Source organism: Anoplopoma fimbria, chromosome 7 (genome assembly GCF_027596085.1).
Source record: "Anoplopoma fimbria isolate UVic2021 breed Golden Eagle Sablefish chromosome 7, Afim_UVic_2022, whole genome shotgun sequence".
Classification (NCBI taxonomy): domain Eukaryota; kingdom Metazoa; phylum Chordata; class Actinopteri; order Perciformes; family Anoplopomatidae; genus Anoplopoma; species Anoplopoma fimbria.
Window position 1 is genome coordinate 4,099,869 of NC_072455.1, and position 25,465 is coordinate 4,125,333.

At 35.9% G+C, this 25,465-nt stretch overlaps 3 protein-coding genes across 3 annotated transcripts in view; 1 reads left to right on the forward strand and 2 right to left on the reverse strand.

Annotated features, from left to right (window-relative positions):
• Positions 1-235: 235 nt before the first annotated feature.
• si:dkey-9k7.3 (circularly permutated Ras protein 1) lies at positions 236-12,228 on the reverse strand. The gene is made up of 19 exons (XM_054601699.1): positions 12,178-12,228; positions 10,426-10,477; positions 9,280-9,345; positions 7,091-7,246; positions 6,924-7,007; positions 6,758-6,843; positions 6,377-6,574; positions 6,103-6,147; positions 5,883-5,972; positions 5,224-5,375; positions 5,057-5,138; positions 4,502-4,626; positions 4,329-4,413; positions 3,884-3,990; positions 2,886-2,998; positions 2,658-2,769; positions 2,008-2,148; positions 1,419-1,512; positions 236-788 (listed from the first exon to the last, which is right to left on the reverse strand). Exons 2-19 carry the CDS (start codon positions 10,475-10,477, stop codon positions 645-647), a joined length of 1,932 nt encoding a protein of 643 aa, XP_054457674.1. The 5' UTR covers positions 12,178-12,228; the 3' UTR covers positions 236-644.
• Positions 12,229-12,526: 298 nt separating this feature from the next.
• tkfc (triokinase/FMN cyclase) lies at positions 12,527-20,343 on the reverse strand. The gene is made up of 17 exons (XM_054601534.1): positions 20,259-20,343; positions 19,193-19,382; positions 18,399-18,503; positions 18,114-18,301; positions 17,444-17,522; positions 17,266-17,355; positions 16,549-16,583; positions 16,370-16,454; positions 16,180-16,269; positions 15,903-16,019; positions 14,792-14,911; positions 14,329-14,466; positions 14,121-14,227; positions 13,914-14,020; positions 13,655-13,688; positions 13,411-13,503; positions 12,527-13,310 (listed from the first exon to the last, which is right to left on the reverse strand). Exons 1-17 carry the CDS (start codon positions 20,262-20,264, stop codon positions 13,152-13,154), a joined length of 1,743 nt encoding a protein of 580 aa, XP_054457509.1. The 5' UTR covers positions 20,265-20,343; the 3' UTR covers positions 12,527-13,151.
• Positions 20,344-22,349: 2,006 nt separating this feature from the next.
• The window catches only part of exoc6b (exocyst complex component 6B), an 89,114-nt gene continuing 85,998 nt past the window's right edge, over positions 22,350-25,465 (forward strand). The window contains exon 1 of the mRNA XM_054601154.1: positions 22,350-22,627. Within this exon, the coding sequence (XP_054457129.1) occupies positions 22,539-22,627 (89 nt within the window). The 5' untranslated portion in view covers positions 22,350-22,538. The remainder of the gene's footprint in view (positions 22,628-25,465) is intronic.

Sequence of the window (25,465 nt, forward strand, 5' to 3'; positions counted from 1 at the left end):
ATTCTAACAGGTAATGTATCATACGAGTAAATCGTGTCTACACCAACTCACACAATGACACGAAAAGAAAAACATTCCATGTAACACGTAAATCACATCATCTAAACGTTAGATAAGGATGGCTTTAGAGATATACTCCAGTAGCCAACCCATCCCTGATAGTATGAGTGTGTTTTTTTGACCGTTTGTGTCAGTATGTATGTTTAACAAACAAATATACACAAGGGTTATTTAAGGTGAACACATTTTTACTGAGTATGCAAAAACATTTTAAAAAGGGACAGTTCATTATAATTAATGCCAAAGAGTGTGTTCGTACAATAATTATCTTATTTGACAAGAAACAATCATATCTGCTCCTCTTCAGTAAGTATATATTTATCAAATCAAATGAAATGGCTAACTTTCTCGTGAGAAAAATGGAATTGCTTTTTGGCACAGTCTGTCTTATTTGTTTGTGTTCATTTTTGCTGGGAAGTTTTGTTGTCCTGATCTTGCTGTTTTCAAGTTTGATCCTTGAGTAAAAGTTGACATTCATATGTTAACCTTTAATCCATAGTAAATCTCCGAAATACTCCTTTAGCTATGAGCCAACATGGCTTAATATGAAATCAAGTCTCCATATATGCGGATGACTGATTTATTTACATTCCCTCCACGAGGACCTTTTTCTTCCTCCTAGTCTTCTTCTTGATCTCACTTGTGTTGCTGCTGTTGTCGTTGTTGTTGCTGACACTGGTGGCTCTCTTCATCTGGTACATTACCTTCGCTGCCTCATCAGAGAGAGTCTGTAGGGGGTAAAAGATGAGAAAGTAAGTAAGTAAGGGATCCTGGCTCTTTTTTTTTCATTTTGGTTTTGTTATGGATTAAATACACAACATATAATATGTTAATTAGTGAGCTTTAGAGGCTAGCTGTTTCCCCTTGTTTCCATTAAGGATGCACGGGCTAAACTATTTAAAGTACAAGTACTTACATTGAGGTACTTGCCAATATAAAGAGTAGCGATACGAGAAGTTAATAGTACCATTACAGTGCTAACAATGACTTGATGAATCATGTTTTAGTTTTATCAGATCTTTGTCTGTACAAACACTGCACTGCTTTGTTAAAACATGAAGTGCTTTATAAATAGCCACAGGGTGGTGCTATTGTTTGCAGAGCTGCATGACTCATTTGCATTCGACCAATTACATTTAGATATCCTGCTTAGTACCGGACAAACAGGAATGCAAATATAACCTCAGAAATCATAAAGTGAAATAAATCAGATAAAAAAGGACACAAATTTAGTTTTAATTACTTTATTTTACTGATGAAATTATTTTACTGGACCGTCTTAAGTTTAAGGAATAATTAACCTCAAATTAGCGAATATTAATTTATTGGCTTCATTTACAAATTAAGCGCAAGATTACCTGGGATTCCCCGGTGATGTCATCACAGATTGTCGTCATGGTGTCCATCCAGTTGCCATAGATACTCTCTTCCTCGTGGATTGGCCTCTGCTTACTATGGGTTCAGAAAAACACACACAAAACCCTTAGCCTAACTTAAACCTAATTCTAATCTTAACATTAAAACCAAGTCTAAATCCAATATCAAAAGCTAATGTAGAGGTTGACATTAGAGATAATACCCCACAAACAGGTACACTGAGTCAGAGTCCCCATAATGTAGGTTGGCTGACAGGTCCCCACAAGGTCATATAAACCAAGGATATTCATACACAAGACGTGTGTGAAGCAAACATGTTCATTTAAATATAAAATCTTTCTATTTTATGTTGTTTATTGTTTTGTGTTTTTTATGTATATAATCTCAAATGTGTCCAAATGGATATAAATGCTGTATTCCACAAATTAAATGAACAATGCATCGCCATAGCAACCTATGGTCAATGCCTTGACATCCTGTTATTCCATCCTTGTTTGTTTTTATTATATTGTCAGCTACCCTCTACCTAGATCAGAGGTCAAATGGTCTTTAGATGCCAGAGAGTCATACCTGATTTGGTTGTGCAGGTTCTGCTGTGCTTTTAGTTGCCTCTGCGCTTCTTCCACTCGACCCTCCATGGTTAAACTAGCACAGAGTTGAGCACAATGAACGCTGAGCACCGCCATGTTGAGGCTGCCGGCCATAATCCGACTTCAGACGGAGGAGACGAGAGAAATACTCTTAGTAACACATTTCTACAAGTGCTTTCACAGGTTTTGTGGCCTGAAGAATATAAATTGTATTTGTATACATAGGTATTCTCTTAACTTTTATTTTAACAATTAAGATTTTTGTATTGTATTTCACTTTTTCTACTTTTTCTCATATATAGCTCCTTTGCTCAATGTTATATAATTTTTCTGCCATTACTATCTTCTAAAGCACTTCTTAACCTTTATTTTGAAAGGTGCTATATAAATATTTTAAATCGTTCTTTTCAAGAAATTGCAATGGATTTCTTTGAGGACACATACTTTTTTTTTTTACAAAAACCTTTTCAAACTTCAATATATGATCAAAGAATATGAAAATACAACTGAAAAATCTAACATAGACTTTAGTGTTAACTATGATAGTTTTTTATACTTTCTACTTTGGATACAATCAAGTCAATACAACACAAGTATTGCAAGTTCAGTATTTAACCCTACAGTGTTTACCTGGAGATGGTAACAGGTCGCTGTTCAGTAATAACCCGAGTGACTTTTTCTCTGTCTCTGGTCTTGAAGCTCAGCTGGAGTTGGAATGGAAGTGTGTCCTTCTTAAGGAAAACTGTCACAAGAATTGATATTACTGGTTGTGAGTACCCACAATGTCATTGGAGCTGCCGCGACATGTCATGTAAACCAACTAATAGAACATGCTTAAGTTGATTATGTTCGTCTTACCTTCCATGAATTCTGGTTTCACAGCAAACTGGATGGTGATCTCCAGCCCTTTGGTCACATTCCCTATCTCTCTAACCAGTCTGTGATTGTTTTCATCCTCAAAGGGAAAAAACCTACAGAGAAAGAGAAGAGAGAATTAAAAAGCGCAATAAAAGAGCTACATTTTCCAGGTAACCATGCAAATGAGTAGGAAAGAGATGAATGGATTTTGGCATATTGAATATACATGTTACATAATTTATATGCCTTTTAGCAGGGTTGGGTTAGAATACTTTGAAATTAAGTCAGTTACTGAATACTAGTTACATGGCATTTTTGTAATTAGTAAATTTGCTTATAAAAAAATGTAATCTTATCTGAATACTTCAAAATCACTCATTGAATATATTGCACCTTATACAGCCACAAAATTTGAGTTCCACGAATATAATTTTTTCTAGTTACACATCTCAAAACATTTTCAATCATTTTAAATTGGTCAAATCAAATGACACTTACAAAAACAGTGCTGTTGCTGCTGTTTTTATTTGAATCAAAGGCCACATGGAGGACTTTGCTCTTGTAATGCAATAGCAACACTTGTCCAAATGTTCATCTTCTAAAAACTCCATTATCCATAAATCCTCATTAAAAAACTAAAACAAATATAAGTTAAGTCACCATTTACAAAACTGGCAACCTTAGAGAAGTAACTTAATGTAATATACTGTGGAACATATTCAGCAAGATGTAATATAAAATGTATTAAAGTAATTCTTGAAAATATTACTATAATCTGATTGCACATTTTTTTCAAATGTAATGTGGCATGATTATAGTCGCTTTGTAATCCGTTACCAGCCACCCTGCTCATTAGTAACGACTAAAGTGTTAGCATGGAGCACTGGACCAGGGACATGGATTATTTTTGTGTCTATTTTCTCATCGTTGGTATTTTTACATAGAAAACAACCTAAAAAGTTCCTGTCAGTGTATTTTTGGTGTCAGTCACCACTTACACTCCATCGGGAGCAAACACGGTTGCCACGACTCCGGTTGCAAGTATGTTGTCCATGGAGGCCGACTGGATCTCTGTCGCAACGGTACCGATGCTCACGATGTTCACCTGCGCAAGAGAGGGAAGAGGTTTATAAAATGACCAAAGAAACAAGTCAAGTTTATTTATTAATTTGTACACATACTTAGATAAGTTCATGCACGATAGCATATGCAAGTATTATGTTTTGCTACATCACACATTTAAATTAACATGTCCTGTATGTCTTTAAACAGAAATCTAACAGAAAATGATTTAATTTTACTCGCAAATGCACTATTAGGAGAGAAGAATGAATGGTTTGTTGATAGATTAGCATCTCAAACAAGTTCCAAGTTTCTCCCAGTTAATATTCATAACTTATTGAACTAAAACCAGTAGCTGCCTTATGTGAATGTATGTCTCACCCTTCCACCAGTGGTGTCTGCGAGTCTCCCAACGTCTGCCAGGCGACAGTCTGTCCCTTCAAAAGTCATTACTGATATAATGACTCTGGGAGAAGAAAGAGAGTATATTTCAATGTCATTCTAACATTTGATTTAATGGGATTGATTTGGACACTAACATGGGCGATCCTCACCCGCTCTCCACGGCCTGATGAGCCAGTTCTTTGTAGAAATACGGAGTAAGTGGAGAGGACAGAGAGGGAGTTTGCTCCATCTCACCCAGTCCGATGTTGGCCCTGCCGTCTGTACACAAAATCACCTGCAGAACACAGAACATCAGGAACTCCATTACCCACAAGTCTGCTTGTCATTTCTGTCCGGCAGCATCATTGTAAAGATGGGATTAGAGATTCAGCAGTTTAGTAGCTTCAGTTTGGTGAAGTGACACCACTGATCGCAAAAAAAATTTTAAAATTCAATATAAATACAAATAAACATTTTATAGCATAGCAGAAAAAAAAAGTGATATAATTCATACTGGTGATTGTTTGTTACCTCGCAAGGCAGTTGGATTCTGGCGATTATACAAGATAAACGCAAAAATTATACAATTGCACGAAAATCCATCTTGTCAGGTATCAAGTAATGCGTTTGTGTCCTAACCACAGCAGTTATTACTATTAAACAAATATATTAACAATTTGAAAGCCAAAATGTTGTACTTTTCCTTTAAAGTCCTTTACACTCACCTTTGACCCCGGGTATCTCGATGCCATGGCAACAGAAGCTAAGGCTGCAGGACCGAGACACGTAGCGCCATGTTCCCTGAGGCTGGACATACAGAAGTATTAAAAACTAAGATTTAAGTTATGTACCACAGAGATGGTATTTTAATGTAAAGAGTACATTTACTTACTCTTTGACCCTCTGTACTAGTTGGTTGTACGTCTCAGCAATACAGTGTGGGATGCTATAAGCCACACTCTGTTGCCATATATGGTCGTAGTCAACTAACCCCCAGTCCCTGAGAGTGAGAGGAGTACTAGTACCATCACCATATATCACAACCTGTAGAAACAAAATGTGTATGTAAGTATGGCAGTATTTCTATTAGATTTTTAAAGCTTAATTGCACAAAAAAATAAGAAAAACAGAGATGTAGATGTGATATGCAATTTCCATACAATATTTTTGTTACTTGATTTTTCACATCAAGTGTCCTCTATAATAAATGCAAAAGGGGGAAAAAAGTAAACTTATAAAAATGTGGTAACAAAAAAAAGGAAAAAGAATATAATTTTGTTTTTCCTCTTATATCTCTTTTATCATTCTGTGAACGCTCACTTGGTTTGGAACCACTGCTCTATAGAGCCACTGGAATAACTATAGGCCTTTTCGGCATCTAATTAATTTAATAAAATACAACATAATCAAGTAAATTCAAAAAAGATATACCTAAACAATGCATTAAAATCTTAAAATAAAAAAATCTAATTCATTATTTTTTTTAGCCCTTGTCCTGACTTTGAATCCAACATTAATAACTTGAAAAATGAACAAAACATGTTTCATTACCTCGTCATTGAACGTGACCATTGCTACTCTCCTGTGGGGGGTCTGCTGCATCAGGGACAATAGCGCCCTCTGGAGGGCGTCTTGGATACCCTGTGAGAAAAAAAAGAAACCAAGCAACAGCCTTTAATGTGTATTTTTTAAAAGCGTAACGGTAACAGAGAATGATCAATCCATTGGTGATTTAGGAGAGAAGCAAACAAACAACAAATATAAATCTCACCTCTAATCTGGATATGTAAACTGGAGATCCACTGCTTGATGTAACCTGTTAGGAAGATGATTTGACTTTTTTCTGTTATTTGTGATATTTTCACTAATACGCTCTGCAAATTTTGTTTAAATGGAATAATAAATGTAATGGAGCATTTTAACATTAAAGCATTGGTACTTTTCTTATGCTGAATATGTCTTATAGCTTTGCTTTTAGAAACACACACACACACACACACACACACACACACATGTCACACACACACACACACACACACACACACCTCTGCAGTGACACTCATGCTGCCAGATATGTCCACACAAAACACCACCAGTGTGTCCTCCAGGTTCTGGTAGTCGTCTTCACTCTGAGTCGGCAGGTAGAGGTCGTCGCTGTGTACGCCTGCTCGCTGACCGATACACACTCTATTCACACTGTCGTTTACGGCGTTTTCACATTCGCAGAACTCACACACCCAAACCTGAACCAGAGGGAGAGACGAGGAGGAAATTTGTCACACTGATATGTGAAATTAAGCTGATTTCAAGAGAAAGAAACAGAAGGTTTTACAGTGTAGAGAAAAACAAATAAATAACACTGAATTTAAGTTTAAGACAAACTATACGACTGCAGGAAATAATCTGTGAAGTAATTTTCCACTCACGTTCCGCTGTATAGAGCTCAGACACGACAAGGCAGCACTACATTTCCCACAAATCACCGGGCTTTCAAAACTCTCCATAATTGAGGCTGTTTAGAGAAGAAAAAAAAAAATGTTATGAAAACAAACAAACAATGCAAAAGGTGTGTTTGTGTTCGTGACCTCTGACCTTGGCTGATGTTGACCAGCTTCCCAATGTTGATTGAGACGACGTTGACGTTGGCTTTCAGCCGGCTTTCTCCATCCTTGTCAACTGATGAAACACGTCAGAGGAATGAAAAAGAGATGTAGTAAATATTACTTTGAAACACTCACGATTCAGCAAACAGACCTCACCTCTGGGTGGGACGGGAGGAGGGAGGGAACGGGGAGCAATTGGAGGCCGAGAGGAGGGAAGAGGGGGAGAGAGGGGAGAGGGGGAGAGGGGGAGAGGAAGAGATGTGGGCCGAGGTTTTCTGTGACGACGAGGAGGCAGAGGTGGAGGAGCTGGACCTGAAGAAAGAAGAAAAAAAAAGAGCTAAAGACAGGAAAGATTGTGCTGTTGACATGTTTTAAAGTGGCCCTATTATGCTTTTCCACTTTTTCCCTCTTCTTTAGTGTGTTATATGTATTTTTGTACATGTAAAAGGTCCGTAGAGTGTAAAACCTGAAGTCCACGCCTAAAAGGAGTTACCCTCCCCCTCAGAAGCTCCTGAGCTCCTGAAACGGCTCCACTGAATTATCTCCTTCACTTCTGTAACTTTATGAGGTCACAATGTTACGGAAGTGACGTAAAACTCCTTCCGGCTAGTTTGGCCCTCAAACAACAAAAGATTGAGACGGAGCTAAAGCTCTGGAGGAAGACTGTTTTGAAATGTGAAACGTTGACCAATCAGAACAGAGCGGGTTAGCTGACCAATCAGAGCAGACTTTGCTTTCTGGAGGGAGGAGCAAGCGCTACAACGGAGCATTTCAGAGCGATGGTGAGAAAAACAAGGAGGATTATGAGCATTAACGCATGTAAACATGTTGTAACTGTAACTTGAGATAAAAATATGCACCCGGAAAATAGCATAATAGGGCCTGTTTAACACCATTAACATGTTTAACCTGATTCTGTTGAATACATCAAACTGATCTGGGTTAAGCTGTTATGGCAATAAATAAGAACAAGTCTTGTCCTGGACAGAAATCTTAAAGATCATTGTTGATTTTTGACATGTCTTCTTTCTTTCTTTCTTTCTTTAAGTTTGTACCAGCTTGAAGTACTGTACTTCACTACCACTTTGACATACTTGTACTTAAGTTGAGTATTGTCACTGATGTGTTTATGCATGGTGATATCATGAGAAGGCGTATAAAGGCATGACATTCCCCTTGTCATGATAACGTGTTGTAGAAAAAAAGTCTTGGTTGGGCTTAAAATAAGTACGTAAACTAAGCACAGCGTAAAATAAGTACGGAAAACGCGTCAGAAACACCACTAACGTAACTTTAAAATAACTCAACAACTCTCTGAGACACGAACACGGGTCTCCTGGTTGAAAGTCCTGTGTTTGTTGAAGTCTTTTTGCACTTTTTATATTACCTTGCTTGCTCTAAGGAGGCTCATATATTGTAATGAGCCTGCATTTGACAGAAGAAGGGGAGCCAAAACCGTACTGGCTTGTTGAATCACATGTTTTCTGATAAAAAAAAAAAACTGACGAGGTCGTCTTATTTCACAACTCCAGATACCAAAAAGTATTTAACAAGCACTGACAAAAGTCAGTTTTTCATGATATGTCCCCTTTAAAACTGAAAATGTGAATATTCTATAATGCAAAAACCTTTAAAAGGAGCAATTCTGCATAATGAGTACTAGAAGTGCATTTTGCTGATAGTATTTCTCCACTGATACTTACTGGAAATGTAGTATCTAAGTAAAGAACAGGGTACTTGTTCCACTTGTAGATAACACCTTTCAACGCCTACACTACGGTATGAAAGCGGCGTTTTAACCTCTCCGTCCACATTTCAGTGGTTAGAATCGCTGGCTTATTGCGGATGGAGGTACAAAATAAACAGAATAAATTAATTTTTCTGTAATTCTGTCGCACTTTTTTAATAGTTTAAGGAGATTTTTTGTTGCCTGAAATGAACTACGACTTTGTTCTTGTGTTATTCATCTTATCTGACATCCTTTTATGTGCGTGGACTTTCCCTGGTTAGAGTGCTGTCTGTGCATCTCCTACACTGCGCTTCTGTCTCTTGCATTTTCCAGCATGCCCACACACACACACACACACACACACACACACACACACACACACACACACACACACACACACACACACACACACACACACACACACACACACACACACACACACACACACACACACACACACACACACACACACACACACACACACTACTGCTTAACATGCTTTCCTGTTATTTCACTGCAATACTCTTGAGAATGTGCTGAACAGAAAAACAACAGCTCAGATATGTTGACCTTTATGAATTCTGTGTTTTTGTGCAAATGTGAGAGAGAGAGTTACCTTCTAGTTGTTTAACTGTCACTCTGTTGTCATACCGGGGCTCGATAAGAGAAACACTTGCGGATGCTGGGGAAAAAGAGTTAATTAGCATATAATAAATTAAGATAGAATAAATTAAATGGAGCAAATTATCTCATCTAAATACAACTTTTCATCCATCTTACTCAGGAAACACACTTTTATTTTGAAATAAAGGTGACATAATCAGAGAGTTGAATGCACGATCAGCCAAATGATTAGCTGGCATGTCACTTAGGTAATAAGAAATTGGAAACATTTAATATTAGTTCATGCAGCACAAGAGTTACAAAGTACTTCACAATAAAAGCGCACTGAATATTAAACGGGTTGCGTAGTAAAAACACACAAACAAAGAAATAGAATTAAAGCTTCAAACAGCGATGAGCGGGCCGTCGACGGTTGACACATAAATTAATGTTTCATCTCTGCTAATTTAAATGCTCAAAAGGTCAGAGTTCACATTGGACCCTATTGTCCGACAAATGAAGATGTTACACAGCCATTAAACTTATGAGCATCTGGAATTTGTTCAATCTTTTCCCCCAATAATCTTATTTTGTTGTTGCTCCTGATTTGTCGGACATGATAGGGTCCAATGTCCTGAAGACATTTATGTGTCAATAAAGACTACTTCAGACTATGTCAGAGTCCCTTTGAACATGCAGATGAAACCATTTCTTACAAGTGACAACAGCAACAACACAAGTGACTCTGCCAGGAGGCTCCATGTAACCACTTAACCAGATCTAGACATGATTATCATCAATAAGAGTTTCACTAATCCATTCTGCACAGGAAGGTGTCTATGGTATTGCTTAGACAACTTGTTTTATGGAGATAAGCAAAAGTAAAGTTAAAGCTAGTTAAATTAAATGCAAAAAATTGGGCTAAAATAGCACATTAAATTCACAAAGGCTGACTTCCTGTTGGGTTTTCGGTATACTTCCAAGAGGCTTTTTTGTACGTATTCACATTTTACATTGGCCTACCAAATTTCATACATGTAGGTGAAACCTCAATAAGGGGCTAATTCTTATTGGGCCATAAAGGAAAACTATTCCAATGTTTAGTGGCAAAGAAATCAAAAATGTTCTTGTTATAAAATGAGGAGACCACTGCACTCACCTGCTCCATCAGGCCTCCAGTTACACACAACATGACTGCAGGCAAACTCCATCTGAGACGCATAAAAGACACAAAAACTTGATATTGCAACGTCACACAACGGCATGAGCTTCGAGAAAGAGATAAAGCGTGAATGTGGGTTGCAGAAAATCTGACAGATCAGCAATAAGACAACAGCAGAGCAGCTTCCTGGCACTGTGGATTCATTAATTGTTACTGTGACAACTGCCGCCTAGATTTGATTATGGTTTTGGTTAACAGGTGGCTTAGTAAAAATGTGAAGGCAAACATTTCCTGTTTGAACAACTGTCACGGAAAAGAGAAAAACATGGTGATTAATGGGCTGGGTAAAGGTTAAACATAAGCATACAGGGTATTTGTACTGTCTATAACGTAGTACAATAGTATAATATAGTACAGTGATACTCAATTTACTGCCCCGATATTTACTCACAATGAAAATAAATTGATTCATAATGATTTATTTTTTTGGTTGCACTTCTAATGTTAATAAGGTGCCATTAAAGTGCATTAAAAAAAACATCAATATCAACTAAAAGAGCTTGTTTTATATTAAAAACAAGCTCTTTTGGTTTATGTTGATGCAGGTTTCAAATCCTAGAAACATGTATGTGTATTTCACACTAAAAGAGCTGCAATATTTAACTGTGTGCCAGTATATCCGAGGAAACATATACTACCTATTGTATAAAGGGGAAAAAGAAATGTTTAAAAAAAGTATGGGGTCTTTATGTGGAAAGTAATAAGACGATTGATATGCTCCTCTGTTAGGAGCAGGATGGAAGCCTTGTACCTTGCTTTACTTTTTTCTCTAGGTTGACATAGATATATAGTAATGTATTGTTTATAATCGTTTCTTGAAAATCAAATAAAGAAAGTGTTACAAACAAAAAAGAGCTCCAATATTTCATTAATTCTGTCCCTGGTAGGAGCAGTTTATATTGATGAATGATTCCAACATTTGACTGATTGAATGTTGTAAATAAGTTACAGCCATGTTTAAAACACACTGGTCAATTTTCAGATATCCATAACATGTCTTCTTTAAGACCAAAATACACACTTGGGTGTTTATTTTACTACTTCTTCCTCTTTGCATCTGTAGCTTTCTCCTAAATTCATCAAAAGATTGGAAAGAGCTGGGCTAACAGATTCCACCCGTTCCCAGTCTTTGTGCTAAGCTAACTGTTTCCTGGGTTGTTGCTTCATAATGACCACGCAGACATCACAGTGGTATCAATCTTCTCATCTTCGAAAGCAAATAACTTTTGCTCAATACACTTTTCTAAACATTTGTTTAAAGTTGCTTAAACAAGCATATATTCATACACTGTCCATCTTAAAAAGTTCACAAATCCACTACAGTCAAACACTTAAATTGACCTATTACTAATTAAATAACTGATCTTATAACATCTGTCATTTTATAACAGCAGGTGGATTTCCCACTCTGACACTTCGGGTAAATAGATTTGATAAATTTCCCATCTGTTGTCTAGATATGTTAAATATTAAAGGGGACATTTAATATCATTTTAAAATAGGAAGCTGGTAGTTTCGGTTGTCAGCTAGTCAAATCAGGTTTCACAGAGATTCTGCTGCCATTGAAACACACACACACACATATAAACACACACACACAGTGAGACTCTAAACAACTGAGCCTTACCAACTTGAACTTTGATCATTTTTCTCTGGGGAACACACTCGTTACAACAAACACATAATTACCTCTGCTGGTGTCTGTGTACAGCCGTGTGTCGCTAAAACTGAAAGCAAGTGTTTGCAACGCAGCAGGTTCATGATATGAAGATGTGGGCGTGTTCAAAGTCTTAAAAAGCAACGCTATGCTGTGAGGCTTGTGTGTCAGGAAGTTGGCCCTTGGTTGGTGGTTGGAGAGAAAATGAAAGATAAAAATGAAGAGAAGAAGAGTTGAAAGAGAGAAGAAAAGATTTGTATCTACAGTAGTTTTAATCCTAACCAACACACACATGCATGTCTTTGTGTCGACTGGTTTTCTGTAAAGAAATAACACACAAATTATCATATACTGTATAATATATACAGTTTATTAGTTAGAATTTACAGTGTTGTATCAAGAAAGTGCATTTAATTAATGTACAGCATAAGTTCGAACATGAATGAGTTCAAAACAAATGATGAATCAGAATTCTACACAGTGAAATATTACCTGTGAAAATTTAGTCATTAAATAGTTTACATTTACATACATTTTGTCCATTTATTGCTCAATATTGTATTTTATAAGTAGTAACAAGGAATGTTAATTTCATGATTTGATAACTTATACAAAACTCTCCTGCTACTGTACAAGAGTTAGCTAAATATTTATTAAAATTATTAATAACAAATTAATTCAAGTCTTGCTAAACTTGGATTGTCAGTATTTCTGAGCTATTTAATCAAATTTAAAAAGGACCATAACTGTTTTTTGTTCATATTTTTGACCATTTCATAAATCTAAGGTATACTTTACATCATGGCTGTTCATTTTCTGAAGCACAAAGTAAGTTTTTACGTGTTTTCTGTCTTTCAAGAACCAAATTCCACAGTTTTTTTTGTATTTATGGTATGAAAATGTGCTTAAAAGGAAGTCAAAATCACAGTTTTTCTTTGTTTTTAGGCATAATAGTGTTGTCCTGTCCAATATTAGTGTACTAATTGACAAGATCTGCTCTACTAGATTACTTCTGGCCCTCCAGAGACTCCAGCACAGCTCTCAGGGTGGCGGCGACGGCCACGGCGCCGGGGTCAGGCAGGGTGACCCGCTCGGCTGCGATGTAGCTGGCTCGCCCCGCCCTCGCTTTGAGGTCACGGGTCGACTCAGCCCCCGAGGCCGCTTTCTAGACAGAGATGGGGAAGGCCAAAAGATGAGGCAACTGTATGCACTCACTGGTACAGCCACATCACCACCTACTGACACAAAAAAGTATGTTACTGCACCTGCACGGCTGTCTTAAGTACAGTCATCTGTCCACCAGGTGGTGCTGTTTTCAGCTTCATCAGCTCATCGACAGCCGGACACAAAGCATCCAACTATAGGGCAAAAGAGATATAAAGACAAAAGGGCTTTTTTTAATGAATACCTTAATGCAGAGGACAGATCATATAATATGTATATCAGGAAATGCTTTGCAAAATAGAAAAGATTCATGAAAAGTAGCAGAGAAATGAGAGGATAACTCACCATTGTTCTGTCTCCAGGGTCAGCACCACCATACCTGAAAGAGAGTTACTCAACTTTTCATTATTTTAATTTATTTATTTTTTACTGTTATTGAATTATTCTTTATTCATTTATTATTTGTTTTCGTCTGTAAAATGACAAAAACAAAAACGGGGTAATTTTCAACTTTCACAATAAGAAAACCACACACACACGCATGCACAATCCAATGCACATAGACATTTAGGTACAACAATAACACAGACACACAGCCCCGTACCTCCTCATGGCCTGTGTCCCAGCATGCATTGCACTAGCCCAGGCTGCTGCATTGCTCTGCCCTTCAGTCACATGACCAGCAGCTGCTGTCAGGAACAGACTGTACAACTGACAGACACAAGTAGATGAGTGTGTGTGTGTGTGTGTGTGTGTTAAGATAGCATATGATGTCAACTACCACTTAATGTCAAAATATGTCGCAACCTACCGCTCCTGAAGACCCGCCCATCTTCTCCTGCAGTAATCCAGCCAGGACTGATAGCAGTTGTCCGGGGCAACCAGGGACCTCATGATCCTGGAGCCACTCCTGAATGGCTGAATGAGAATTTTCACGATACATGTTCTGACGATACTTCATCAAGGCCATGCACTTGCATTTCATCGTGCAGCTGTTGATGTGGAACAGTGTTACCTACCTTTAGCAGCCTGTGCGTGAGTGTTCCCACAGTCTCCGTCACCGGCAGCGCGGTCCAGGGCGTTGAGTTCTTCCTGCTTCTCCAACAGCGTGGAACAAACCCTCTCTAACGCCTTACGCATCACAGGACTCAGTGGTCCTGGCAGAGACAAAACAAAAACAGTCTATCCATCTATAAATTATACATTTTTTTTTACATTAAATAACAAAAATGATTAATCCAGACAGAAAGGAAAAAGATGAATGAGAACTAAATTAAGCAACAGTTTCTCTAATGGCCACAAGATGGCAGTATTTAGCAGTAAAATACGAAAATAAAAAATGTAAATAAATATTTTCACAGGATGAGTCTTGGTTGCAGATATCATTTTAAATTGTATTATTAAGGCATTGAGAATTAAAGACTGACTGTTTATCAGATTCAGACATACATATTCATCACTTAATACACCTTGGATACCAACCTTCACAGTGTTTGTCATCCTGTGGCCGTGCACTCGCGGCTTGAGGTTCTGTGATGTAGTTGCGTCCGCTTACACACACACTGCTGAGGTTTGGCCAGGCGGGGGCGCTGGTCTTAGCATCTGTATGTGATACAGGATGTTAAATATGTGTGTGTGTTCTTGTGCTTCTACGTATCTTTGTGAGGACCATTTGAGTTTAACCATTTTCTTTTCTCATCTTAAAAAGGGCCCTTTGAGGGTATATACAAGGTTTTAGGGTTTAAGTTAGTATTAGGTTAAAGGAATAGTTCCAACCTTCTTTTGAACAATTTGACAACATATTTAGCACATCATTTCCCCTAAATCCACCAGTTGTCATTTTTACATACAAGTTAAAGTACTGATTAACCTCCGGGTCTGACAAGTGAAGCCAATGTGGAAGTGTCTTAAACCTGCATTCTCTCTAATGACCAGCAGGAGGCGACTCCTCTGGTTGCAAAAGAAACCAGATTGTATAGAAGTCTATGAGAAAATGACTCTACTTCTCTCTTGATTTATTCCCTCAGTAAACATTGTAAACATGAGTTTATGGTCTCAATCTCTAGTTTCAAGTCTTCTTCAATACAGCATGATGTTCATTTAGTAAAAAAATTGTCCAATTTAGCGTGAAATAGACCATAAAGCAGGGTATGCTTTAGGGCGGGGCTACCTTGTGATTGACAGGCAATAACTGGCCTTGGAGTTGTGCATGCTTTGTCTTAGAACTTTAACCATTTCACAATATGTGTTTTAAGTTCATGAAAGTTAGTTGTAATATTTTAGTCTCCCTAAAATGTCTTATTCAGCATTTGGTTGTAAGTAGCTTCACTCTCTCGTGACACTTCTGGTTCCAAAAACCAAGATGGCGGCTGCCAAAATGACAAACTCAAGGCTTCAAAACCGTAGCCAACAAACCAATGGGTTATGTCACTGTGTCTACGTCCACTTCTTATATACAGTTACCTTTGGACTTCTCTTAAACAGACATTAAAATAAGCAGATTTTCCAAAATGTTGAACTATCCCTTTAAGAATAGGGTTCTGGGTCCTCACGAGTACATCAATACATGTGCGTGATGCCTGTGTTTGCTCACCAAACAGCCTCAGTGTTTCCTGGTTGGCCTTCATCAGGGTCAGCGACACTCCCGCCATCTCCAGCGACGTCATGAACGACCCCGACATCACCCTGGCAACCGCCACACCGCGACCCTCTGTAACCACGGAAACAGCCATTCACATTCCGCAACATCCTCAAGAGATGTTTCCCCATTAATGAGAGCTCTTAATTGCTGGGGTTTGTTAATGCCTTGCTTTACAGGTCCCTGGTTGGGAGCAGGTTGTTTCAATGTATGCAAACGTATCCATAGTTACCGAGACAGATGATGGCGGCTTTCGTGACCACGGCAACCTCCAGACAGGACAGAGCTCCGAGGTTGTTCACACACACAACCACACTGTCCCCTGTATAAAAAAGGAAGGAGTTAAAATTTTAATAAAAATGGCTGCATGCATTTAAAAAAAAGAATACAAATAGAGATTTAACACATTAGACTTAGAGGACCTGATTTAAGAGGCAGATGTGATTGGCTGTCAGGGTTGGTCATGTGATCTATCATGGTCTTCACCACCTCATCTGCGGATGCCACCTGATTAACAGGATTAAAGAGGACAAATAAGTGAAAATATACGCGGTTTAAGGGTAAACAGCTTCAGAGAAACAGCAGAATGAGGCTAAGTCACCTTTGACCTTTTGATTCCAGGTTCACCGTGGATTCCTGAAGGAGACGAATAAAACATGAGTCAACATTTAGAAATGAGATTTCACAACCATTCATCTCTCGACTTTCTTAGAGATGCTTTGATAAGATAGTTTTGTATCTGTATGTATAATACACTATCTGATGAGGACTACATTTGTAAGTCTGTATTGTTTCATTTTTCTTTTTTATTGTATATTTGAAGTCTAGGTGCACTTTACCTTTAACTTAGCTACGCCATCGCAAAAAAGATTTTTGTATTTTTGTTTTGTTTTACCTGGTTAAATAAATGTTAAATAAAAAAAGATTTTAGCAGATATTTGGGTTTATATACATGTTTTTCTTTGTGTATACCAGTTGATCTGGCAGAAAAAAAGAAAAAGAAAACCTCAGTGCTCTTCATACTAAATAAACAGACTCCAAGTCATTTTTTTTCAGAGGGGAGACAGATATCTCAATAACTTTCAAGATAAAACCAAAACTATGCAAGGCTATATACTATTTATAATCAGTTAAAATGGTCTTTTTGGCAGTTATTGTCCTAAAAACACCATCCTCCATTTAATATTATGCCCATTTATCATTGGTTCAGGAACAACTGATATCAGCCCTACAGTCTTTAATCTGTCTCTATCCCGCTCTCTTTTACACATTTCAACATTCTTTTTTTCTCCTCCTCCATCTCTCCATCCTCCCTCACCCAGTCCGATCTCCATGTCTCCTGGCGGCAGGTCAAAAGAAGGCATGCAGCCTGGAACGCTGCACGGCGACAGACTCACCCCGAGTGTACCTAAAATACAAACACCAACAAAAATGTATAAGGAAAAAGAATCCCAGTATTTCTACCAAGCTTTAAAAGAGCGGGAAAAAAGACTCACCGATGCCCTTCAAAACCTCTGTCACCTTGGAAACAATCTGGTCCAATGAGAAGCCTTCTTCTGCTAAGGTGCCTGCAAGCTGATAGAAGATACAACCAGAATTTAAATTTGTTACGAACAAAACAGCATCGGTTTTGTCGAGCTGCATGATGGGTAATCTAGTGTTTTTGGAGCTCGATCCAGACTAGGAAATCAAAATCAGGATATGTCGGCATCTTGTGCTTCAATAATAACCCAGATTTATGGAACTCTAAATTAACAGAATACTCCTTTAAAGTTAAATCGTGGGTGAAATAATTACATTTATATTAGATTATTTTTATTATACAAATGGAACGCTTATTAAACACAGTGTATGGAAAAGTAAACCCTTGATACTTTGAGATAGCAGTAATAATTTAACATTATTTCTCATTTATTAATCTGAATTGTTTTAATGTTTTTTCTTGATTTATAAAATGTATTTGTAGTCTGGGACAAAACTTTCGAAGAAGAAATGTCTTTCTGATGTTGACTGCAGTAAATAGTTTGGAAATAAATCTGAATGGCAATATTCTATTAATTGATCATCTGTTCATCAATTTAAAGTAATAAATGGATCATGAGTTAAGATTTTTTTAGTCAGACACTTGTTTCCAAGCTAAAGAACATTGTCGTTGTTGTTGTTTACTTTGTGTATGAAGATGGTGCCACACAAGCCTCTCCTCCCGGCCTTGCTGGGTTGGTCAAAGGCGCAGTCCTCTGCAACTATCACCATGTCAACAGCGACGCCGTGGTTACGGGCCTGCTCTGCGGCCAATCCAAAGTTGAGGCGGTCGCCGGTGTAGTTCTTCACAATGAGGAGGACTCCGGAGGCTCCTGTGGAGGGAGGAGAGCTGTTAAACCTCAATTGTTGTCATTTAATCTAATTGTTCTTTAAATGAACATTCACAGCCAACCCTCTGATGTACATTACCTGCAGTGTGCAAGCTGAGAATAGCAGCCAGGATGCTGGCAGGAGGTGGAGAAGCAAATACTCCACCTGCAACAGCAGCTGACAGCATACCTGCACCAATATAACCTGGAAAGAGAGAGAGAGGTATGAGGTAAAGTAAGAGCTACAAATACTGTACACATACTCATACATAGGTTCTTATGGAATAACTTCCCTACGGACATCAGACAGTATGATGTCCCCAACCCCTTCAAAATAAAAGCTCAGGATGATTCAAAACGAAAGGCCCCAACTTTCACTGTGTGTTAAACTAGGGATGAACCTCGTTTTTCTAAATAAAATCCCCATAAAATAGCTGTATGTTAACAGGGAGCCCAGATTAGGCTTGTTTTTTCAAAATAAAAGCTACAAACCCTCATCGTATGTTAACGGGTACTCGTGATTAACCTCATTTTTAATAAAAAACTCAATAGGGTAGCTCTTTCCTGAGGGGTTTAGGATGTTGGATGCAAACCAAGTACCAGGCATACGGTCAAAATGTATTGCTAAATTTTCTAGTTTGACTTAGTAGCTCAAAGTAATGACTTAGTACATCAAAATATTAATTGAGCATCTCAAAATAATGAAAGTCATTCTCAGTATTTGGACATGATTTTAAGATAGTTTCTTATTATAATGACTAACAGGATCTTTTTTAACAACCGCTACAGCATGGGCTTCCATAGAGAGGGGAAGGAAAGAGTCAAATGTGAAAAGTAAAAGCTGAGATAATTAAAAGGAACTCTGCGTCCCATTTTAATATATAAAAGTCCTACCCCCATGTGCCGGCTCGTGTCCCGACCCCCCTCCAGACAGCAGGGCAACTTTGCCCCTCAGGTTCTCCAGGTCTGACCGAAGCACAACTCTGTGGCCCTTCAGCAGAGAAAGGCCCCCGCTGGCCCTCACAAGGCCGCAGAGAGCCTCATCTACACAGCTGTCCACCGAGTTTATTAACTTCTTTTTGGGCTGTGAGACAGAAAAAAAAAAACGTACGTATAAAGTATACATTAGGCTCAAAAAATGGGATCAGTCGAGAGTCAATATCATATTCATACTTATAAGTGGAAAGGCAGTACTCTCTCTTTTACAATGTTCATCTATCATTTTGCCAAATACTTTAAGTGACTGCAATATATAGTACAAATTAATAGAAGAGCTAAAATATTGTATATATTGATATCTGTCTTTTACCTTGCTTTTTGGAGCTCTTTGGCTGTTTACTTTGTTTTTTAAATAATCTTGTTTTTTCTAAATAAATGGTACTTCTATTGTTTATAGTTTGTGTTCAATTGTGTTGAGGATAGCATCACTTTCACCATTGTTGTTTGTTTATTCATTCCCTGTCCCCATAATATAAATAAATACAGACATTATTTAATAAAAACTATGTAGTGTGATAGTTAAAACAGGCAAAAAGTATATCAAGCATGTCCTGTACTAAGGAGCAAGTTAATGCTTATTCACTTTTTCTACTTTTCATGTAAATTTAATGTTAATTTTAGTAAAACTAGGTGTATTTTTGCCCTGTGTAAGTAACATCTGCATATTCTATAATCCTCATTCCACACACACATGCACAAACTAAACAAACAGTAAAATCCAAGTTTACAGAAGTTGCACAATAAAGTTGTATCTGCAACAACAGAGTATTAAAATGCAACATTCACAGAGTTTCATTTACTTCCGTTATCACTGCATGGACTCTGATCCTCTGGAGTACCAGAGAGTGCAAACTAATGCAACCAGGATTAAAACAAACACTCTCACTCTCCATGTCAGCCTGCATGAACAACCAGAGAGAGTCACTGCTGAATGCATCTCTTCTCTGATCTATCTGTTTACCTCCATTTGGACTTCTCTTGCTTCTCCTCCCCTCCGACAGCAGGTAACCAGAAGAGAGAGTGAGATCAGTCAGATTTTGCAAGAATGACACCGGATGTAATGGACTTTGCTTACAAAATAAAAGCGTGTGAATTATCTATTAATAGTAAAAAAAAATAAAATAATCTACAGTACAATACTAGGGGAAATTCTAAAGCCAATGTATGTAATTTATTAATCTTCATGTAATTTAAATTTAAAACTATTAGGAATGAAATAATAGCAATGCTAAAGAGTATTTTAATTAATTGTTGAACTCACTGTATTTCTCTCAGTGACCCGTGGATGTCTCTAGACCCTCTTTAGAAACTAAATTCAAAATGCAAATTTCCCCTTCAATGCAACTGAATATACTGAGAGTTTGTTTACCTACAAAACATACTTACACCTTACTGTTTATACTATATAGTACCAGTCAAAAAAAGTAAAAATCAAAGATCAAGAAGAGACACAGAAATATAAAAATGCTCCCAGTTTATGTTAAAAAGTTTCTCATTCAACTACTTTGAAGAATCTAAAATATAAAACATATTCTGGTTTGTTGAGCATTTGTTTGTTTACCACATAATTCCATATGTGTTCCTTCATAGTTTGGATGTCTTCAATATTAATCTACAATTTGAAAGAAAAACCATTGAATGAGAAGGTGTGTCCAAACTTTTGACTGGTACTGTATATATACTGTATATATCTTGCATTTCATTTACTATTTATCTGTTATTTGTACTGTTATTTATTTATCTAGTATATTGCACTGCACCTTTTACTGCTTCTTTTTGCACTTCTGGTTAGATGCTAAAACTATATTTCGTTGTCCTGGTACCTGTAATCTGTGCAATGACAATACAGTCTCCTCTAATCTAAAAACATGCAGATTTATTTCTAGTGGAAACTTTCAAAAACATTAAAAGGGAAAGTGAAACTGTGTGAGAAACAAAAGGAGATAGGAACAATTAAGAGTGATATATATATATATATATATATATATATATATATATATATATATATATATATATATATATGACACATGTGCAATAAAATACACTGTGCAATTATAGCTATAATAGTTTTTCTGTTAATATTTCAGTTATTGTGGATTTTTTTTACTGTTTTTTATTGCTTATCTATAATACTTGTTTTTTATTTCATTTTTTTTATCTTGTTTTTCTTTTACTATGTCTCTTGTTTGCACTTTACTCTATGCTGCTGTAATCCTGTAAATTTCCCCGCTGCTGGACTAATAAAGGATTATCTTATTTTATCTTATCTTATCTTATCTATATATATTTCTTTTATGTTTTTTATTGCTTATTTATAATACTTGTTTTTTATTCATTTTATTTTATAAGGGAATTTCTTTTACTATGTCTTTATTTTTCATAATTTAATTGATCAAATTTCACGGACTATCATTATTTTTTTATCTTGTTTTTCTTTTACTATGTCTCTTGTTTGCACTATACTTATTCTATGCTGCTGTAATCCTGTAAATTTGCTGTAAACCTGTAAATTTGTTCGGGACTAATAAAGGATTGCGGATTACTAATAAAGGATTATCTTATCTTATATATATATATATATATATATATATATATATAAAATATATATATATATATATATAAAATATATATATATAAAATATATATATATATATATATATATATACGGCTTTATTTAAAAAATTTATATATATAAGGGAATAACATGGCTTTATATATTATATATATATATATTTTTATATATATATATATATATAATAAAATTATAATATATATATATATATATATATATATATAAAATATATATATATATATATATATATATATATATATATATATATATATATAAAAAAAATAAAATATATATATATATAAAATATATAAAATATATATATATATAAAAAAAAGATATATATAAGGGAATAACACGGCTTTATTTTCTATAATTTAATTGATCAAATGCACAGCATAAATGAATTAAAACACATTTGTGACTCATCCAATATTTCCTGACAGACATGACACATGAGTCCAGGTGTTCATAACTGCGCCCTCTCTTCAAACAAGCGAAGCTCCGCCCACCCGGGCCACCCCGGCGTCAACATCGAGCCAACCCCCCCGATCCAGTTCCTCCAGCGTGACGCAGCGAGCCAGTCAGACGGCCAGCCCCGCTCCAGCTCAACCCAACCCCGGGGGCCCAGCTCGGCTCTGCTCGGAGAACCCGTCCGGAGCAACATGCAGGATGGCGAGCGCGGAGACAGCCGCCGAACATGAGCGCATCCTGCGGGAGATAGAGAGCACGGAGACGAACTGCATCGGGCCGACACTCCGGTGAGTCCTCCACCACCACCTCCTCCTCCACTCCTCCACCTCCTCCTCCACTGTGACGTCACACAGGGATGCTAGCTGTGTTAGCATGGAGCTAGCATCAAACTTTAACACGTGGGTCCATTATCGGACAGCTAGCTTTAGCATACACAAAAAAAAAAAACTAATTTAAATAATCCACACTGGTGTTTATGGAAACTGTGTCATGTTTATGACCCCGACACTATTATTTATTTATTTATTTATTTATTTATTTATTTATTTATTTATTTTTAAATAAACTTTATTGACAAAATTGTATCAACTTTGCAGAAGCATTTGACATTCTAATTATTATTATTTAATTTTTAAAATTTATTATTATTTTATTTTTTTAAATAAACTTTATTGACAAAAGTGTGTCAACTTGTGCAGAAGCATTTGACATTCTAATTATTATTATTTATTTTTTTTAATTTATTATTATTTTTTTTAAATAAACTTTATTGACAAAAGTGTGTCAACTTGTGCAGAAGCATTTGACATTCTAATTATTATTATTATTATTATTATTATTTTTATTTATTATTATTATTTTTTTTTTTTTAAATAAACTTTATTGACAAAAGTGTGTCAACTTGTGCAGAAGCATTTGACATTCTAATTATTATTATTATTATTTTATTTTTTATTTATTATTATTTTTTTAAATAAACTTTATTGACAAAAGTGTGTCAACTTGTGCAGAAGCATTTGACATTCTAATTATTATTTTTTTTTTTTAATTCATTTTATTTATTTTTTTTAAATAAACTTTATTGACAAAAGTGTGTCAACTTGTGCAGAAGCATTTGACATTCTAATTATTATTATTTATTTTTTTAAATTTATTATTATTTATTTTTTTAAATAAACTTTATTGACAAAAGTGTGTCAACTTGTGCAGAAGCATTTGACATTCTAATTATTATAATTTATTTTTTTTTAATTTATTATTATTATTTTTTTAAATAAACTTTATTGACAAAAGTGTGTCAACTTGTGCAGAAGCATTTGACATTCTAATTATTATTATTTTATTTTTTTTAATTTATTATTTTATTTTTTTTAAATAAACTTTATTGACAAAAGTGTGTCAACTTGTGCAGAAGCATTTGACATTCTAATTATTATTATTATTATTTTTTTTAATTTATTATTATTATTTTTTTTAAATAAACTTTATTGACAAAAGTGTGTCAACTTGTGCAGAAGCATTTGACATTCTGCTGGGTGTTCTGGGTAATTAACACCCCACAGAAGGACACTGGTCACGTGCTTTGAATGCATTTGAGTGTTGCTCAATCATTTAGTGGAAACTGCACTTAAAAGACTTTCCTGTTTTTTTTGTTGGGGTGTGTTTGTGTGCCAGGGTGCATGGTTTCACATCCCATTAGTCAGGGAGGATGCAGCTTTGCTTCATATTAAATGGTCAACAACCCTGTTTTCTGCTTAGATCATGCAAAGAGCAATGCTATTTATACTTATATTATAAATGTGTGGGTGTCAGACTCCTAAAATACAGTCTGGTTGGCAATTTGATAAAATAAGATAATCCTTTTATTAGTCCCACAGTGGGGACATTTACAGGATTACAGCAGCATAGATATAGTGCAAACAAGGTACATAGTAGAAAAAAAACAAACAAGTATTTTAAATAAGTAAGTAAGTAAGAAAAATCCACAATAACAAAAAAAAATCTTGTAAATACAGACAGAATAATTATAGTTATAGTATTGCACAGTGTGTTTGTATTGCACAGATTTATTAGTGTTTTCTTTTGTGGTCTACTGGGATATACAGTACCAGTCAAAAGTTTGGACACACCTTCTCATTCAATGGTTTTTCTTTATTTTTATTTTTTTCTACATTGTAGATTAATATTGAAGACATCCAAACTATGAAGGAACACATATGGAATTATGTGGTAAACAAACAAATGCTCAACAAACCAGAATATGTTTTATATTTTAGATTCTTCAAAGTAGTTGAATGAGAAGGTGTGTCCAAACTTTTGACTGGTATATATATATATATATATATATATATATATATATATATATATATATATACACGCATGTCATTTAAAAACATCACTTAAAAATAAAGCATGATTCATTTGAGCGTCTTTTTCTAAAAATGGTCTTTTCGTGCCCTCTCAGAATAAACCGTGTCCTTGTGCAGCTGTCTTTGAACTGATTGTCTGAAGCGGAAATAGTTAGTGAGTGAACAGGGAAATGCAGCAGAGGAACTGGGCTATTAAAGGCTTGTAAAAAAATGTTTGTGTACATTTTGCAAGTGTGTTTTCATCTTGTCCCCCCTTCCTTTTTATCCTGATAGTAAGACCTATTTACGCTAAATTTTTAGGCCGATTACTTTGAGTGATATGTAGGTCAACACAGGGTCAACAATACAATCAGAATCAGCTTTATTGGTGCATACATGGAATTTGACTTCGGTTACTTACGCTCACTAATACACGGACACAGACAAATGAACAAAAAAAATCAAGGAGATCCAAGAAGAAAAAAGGAAACATTAACTATTTTGTACACAGAAATATAAAAATGCAAAAGTATCTATACAGTACCAGTCAAAAGTTTGGACACACCTTCTCATTCAACTACTTTGAAGAATCTAAAATATAAAACATATTCTGGTTTGTTGAGCATTTGTTTGTTTACCACATAATTCCATATGTGTTCCTTCATAGTTTGGATGTCTTCAATATTAATCTACAATGTAGAAAAAAATACAAATAAAGAAAAACCATTGAATGAGAAGGTGTGTCCAAACTTTTGACTGGTACTGTATGAACATAAA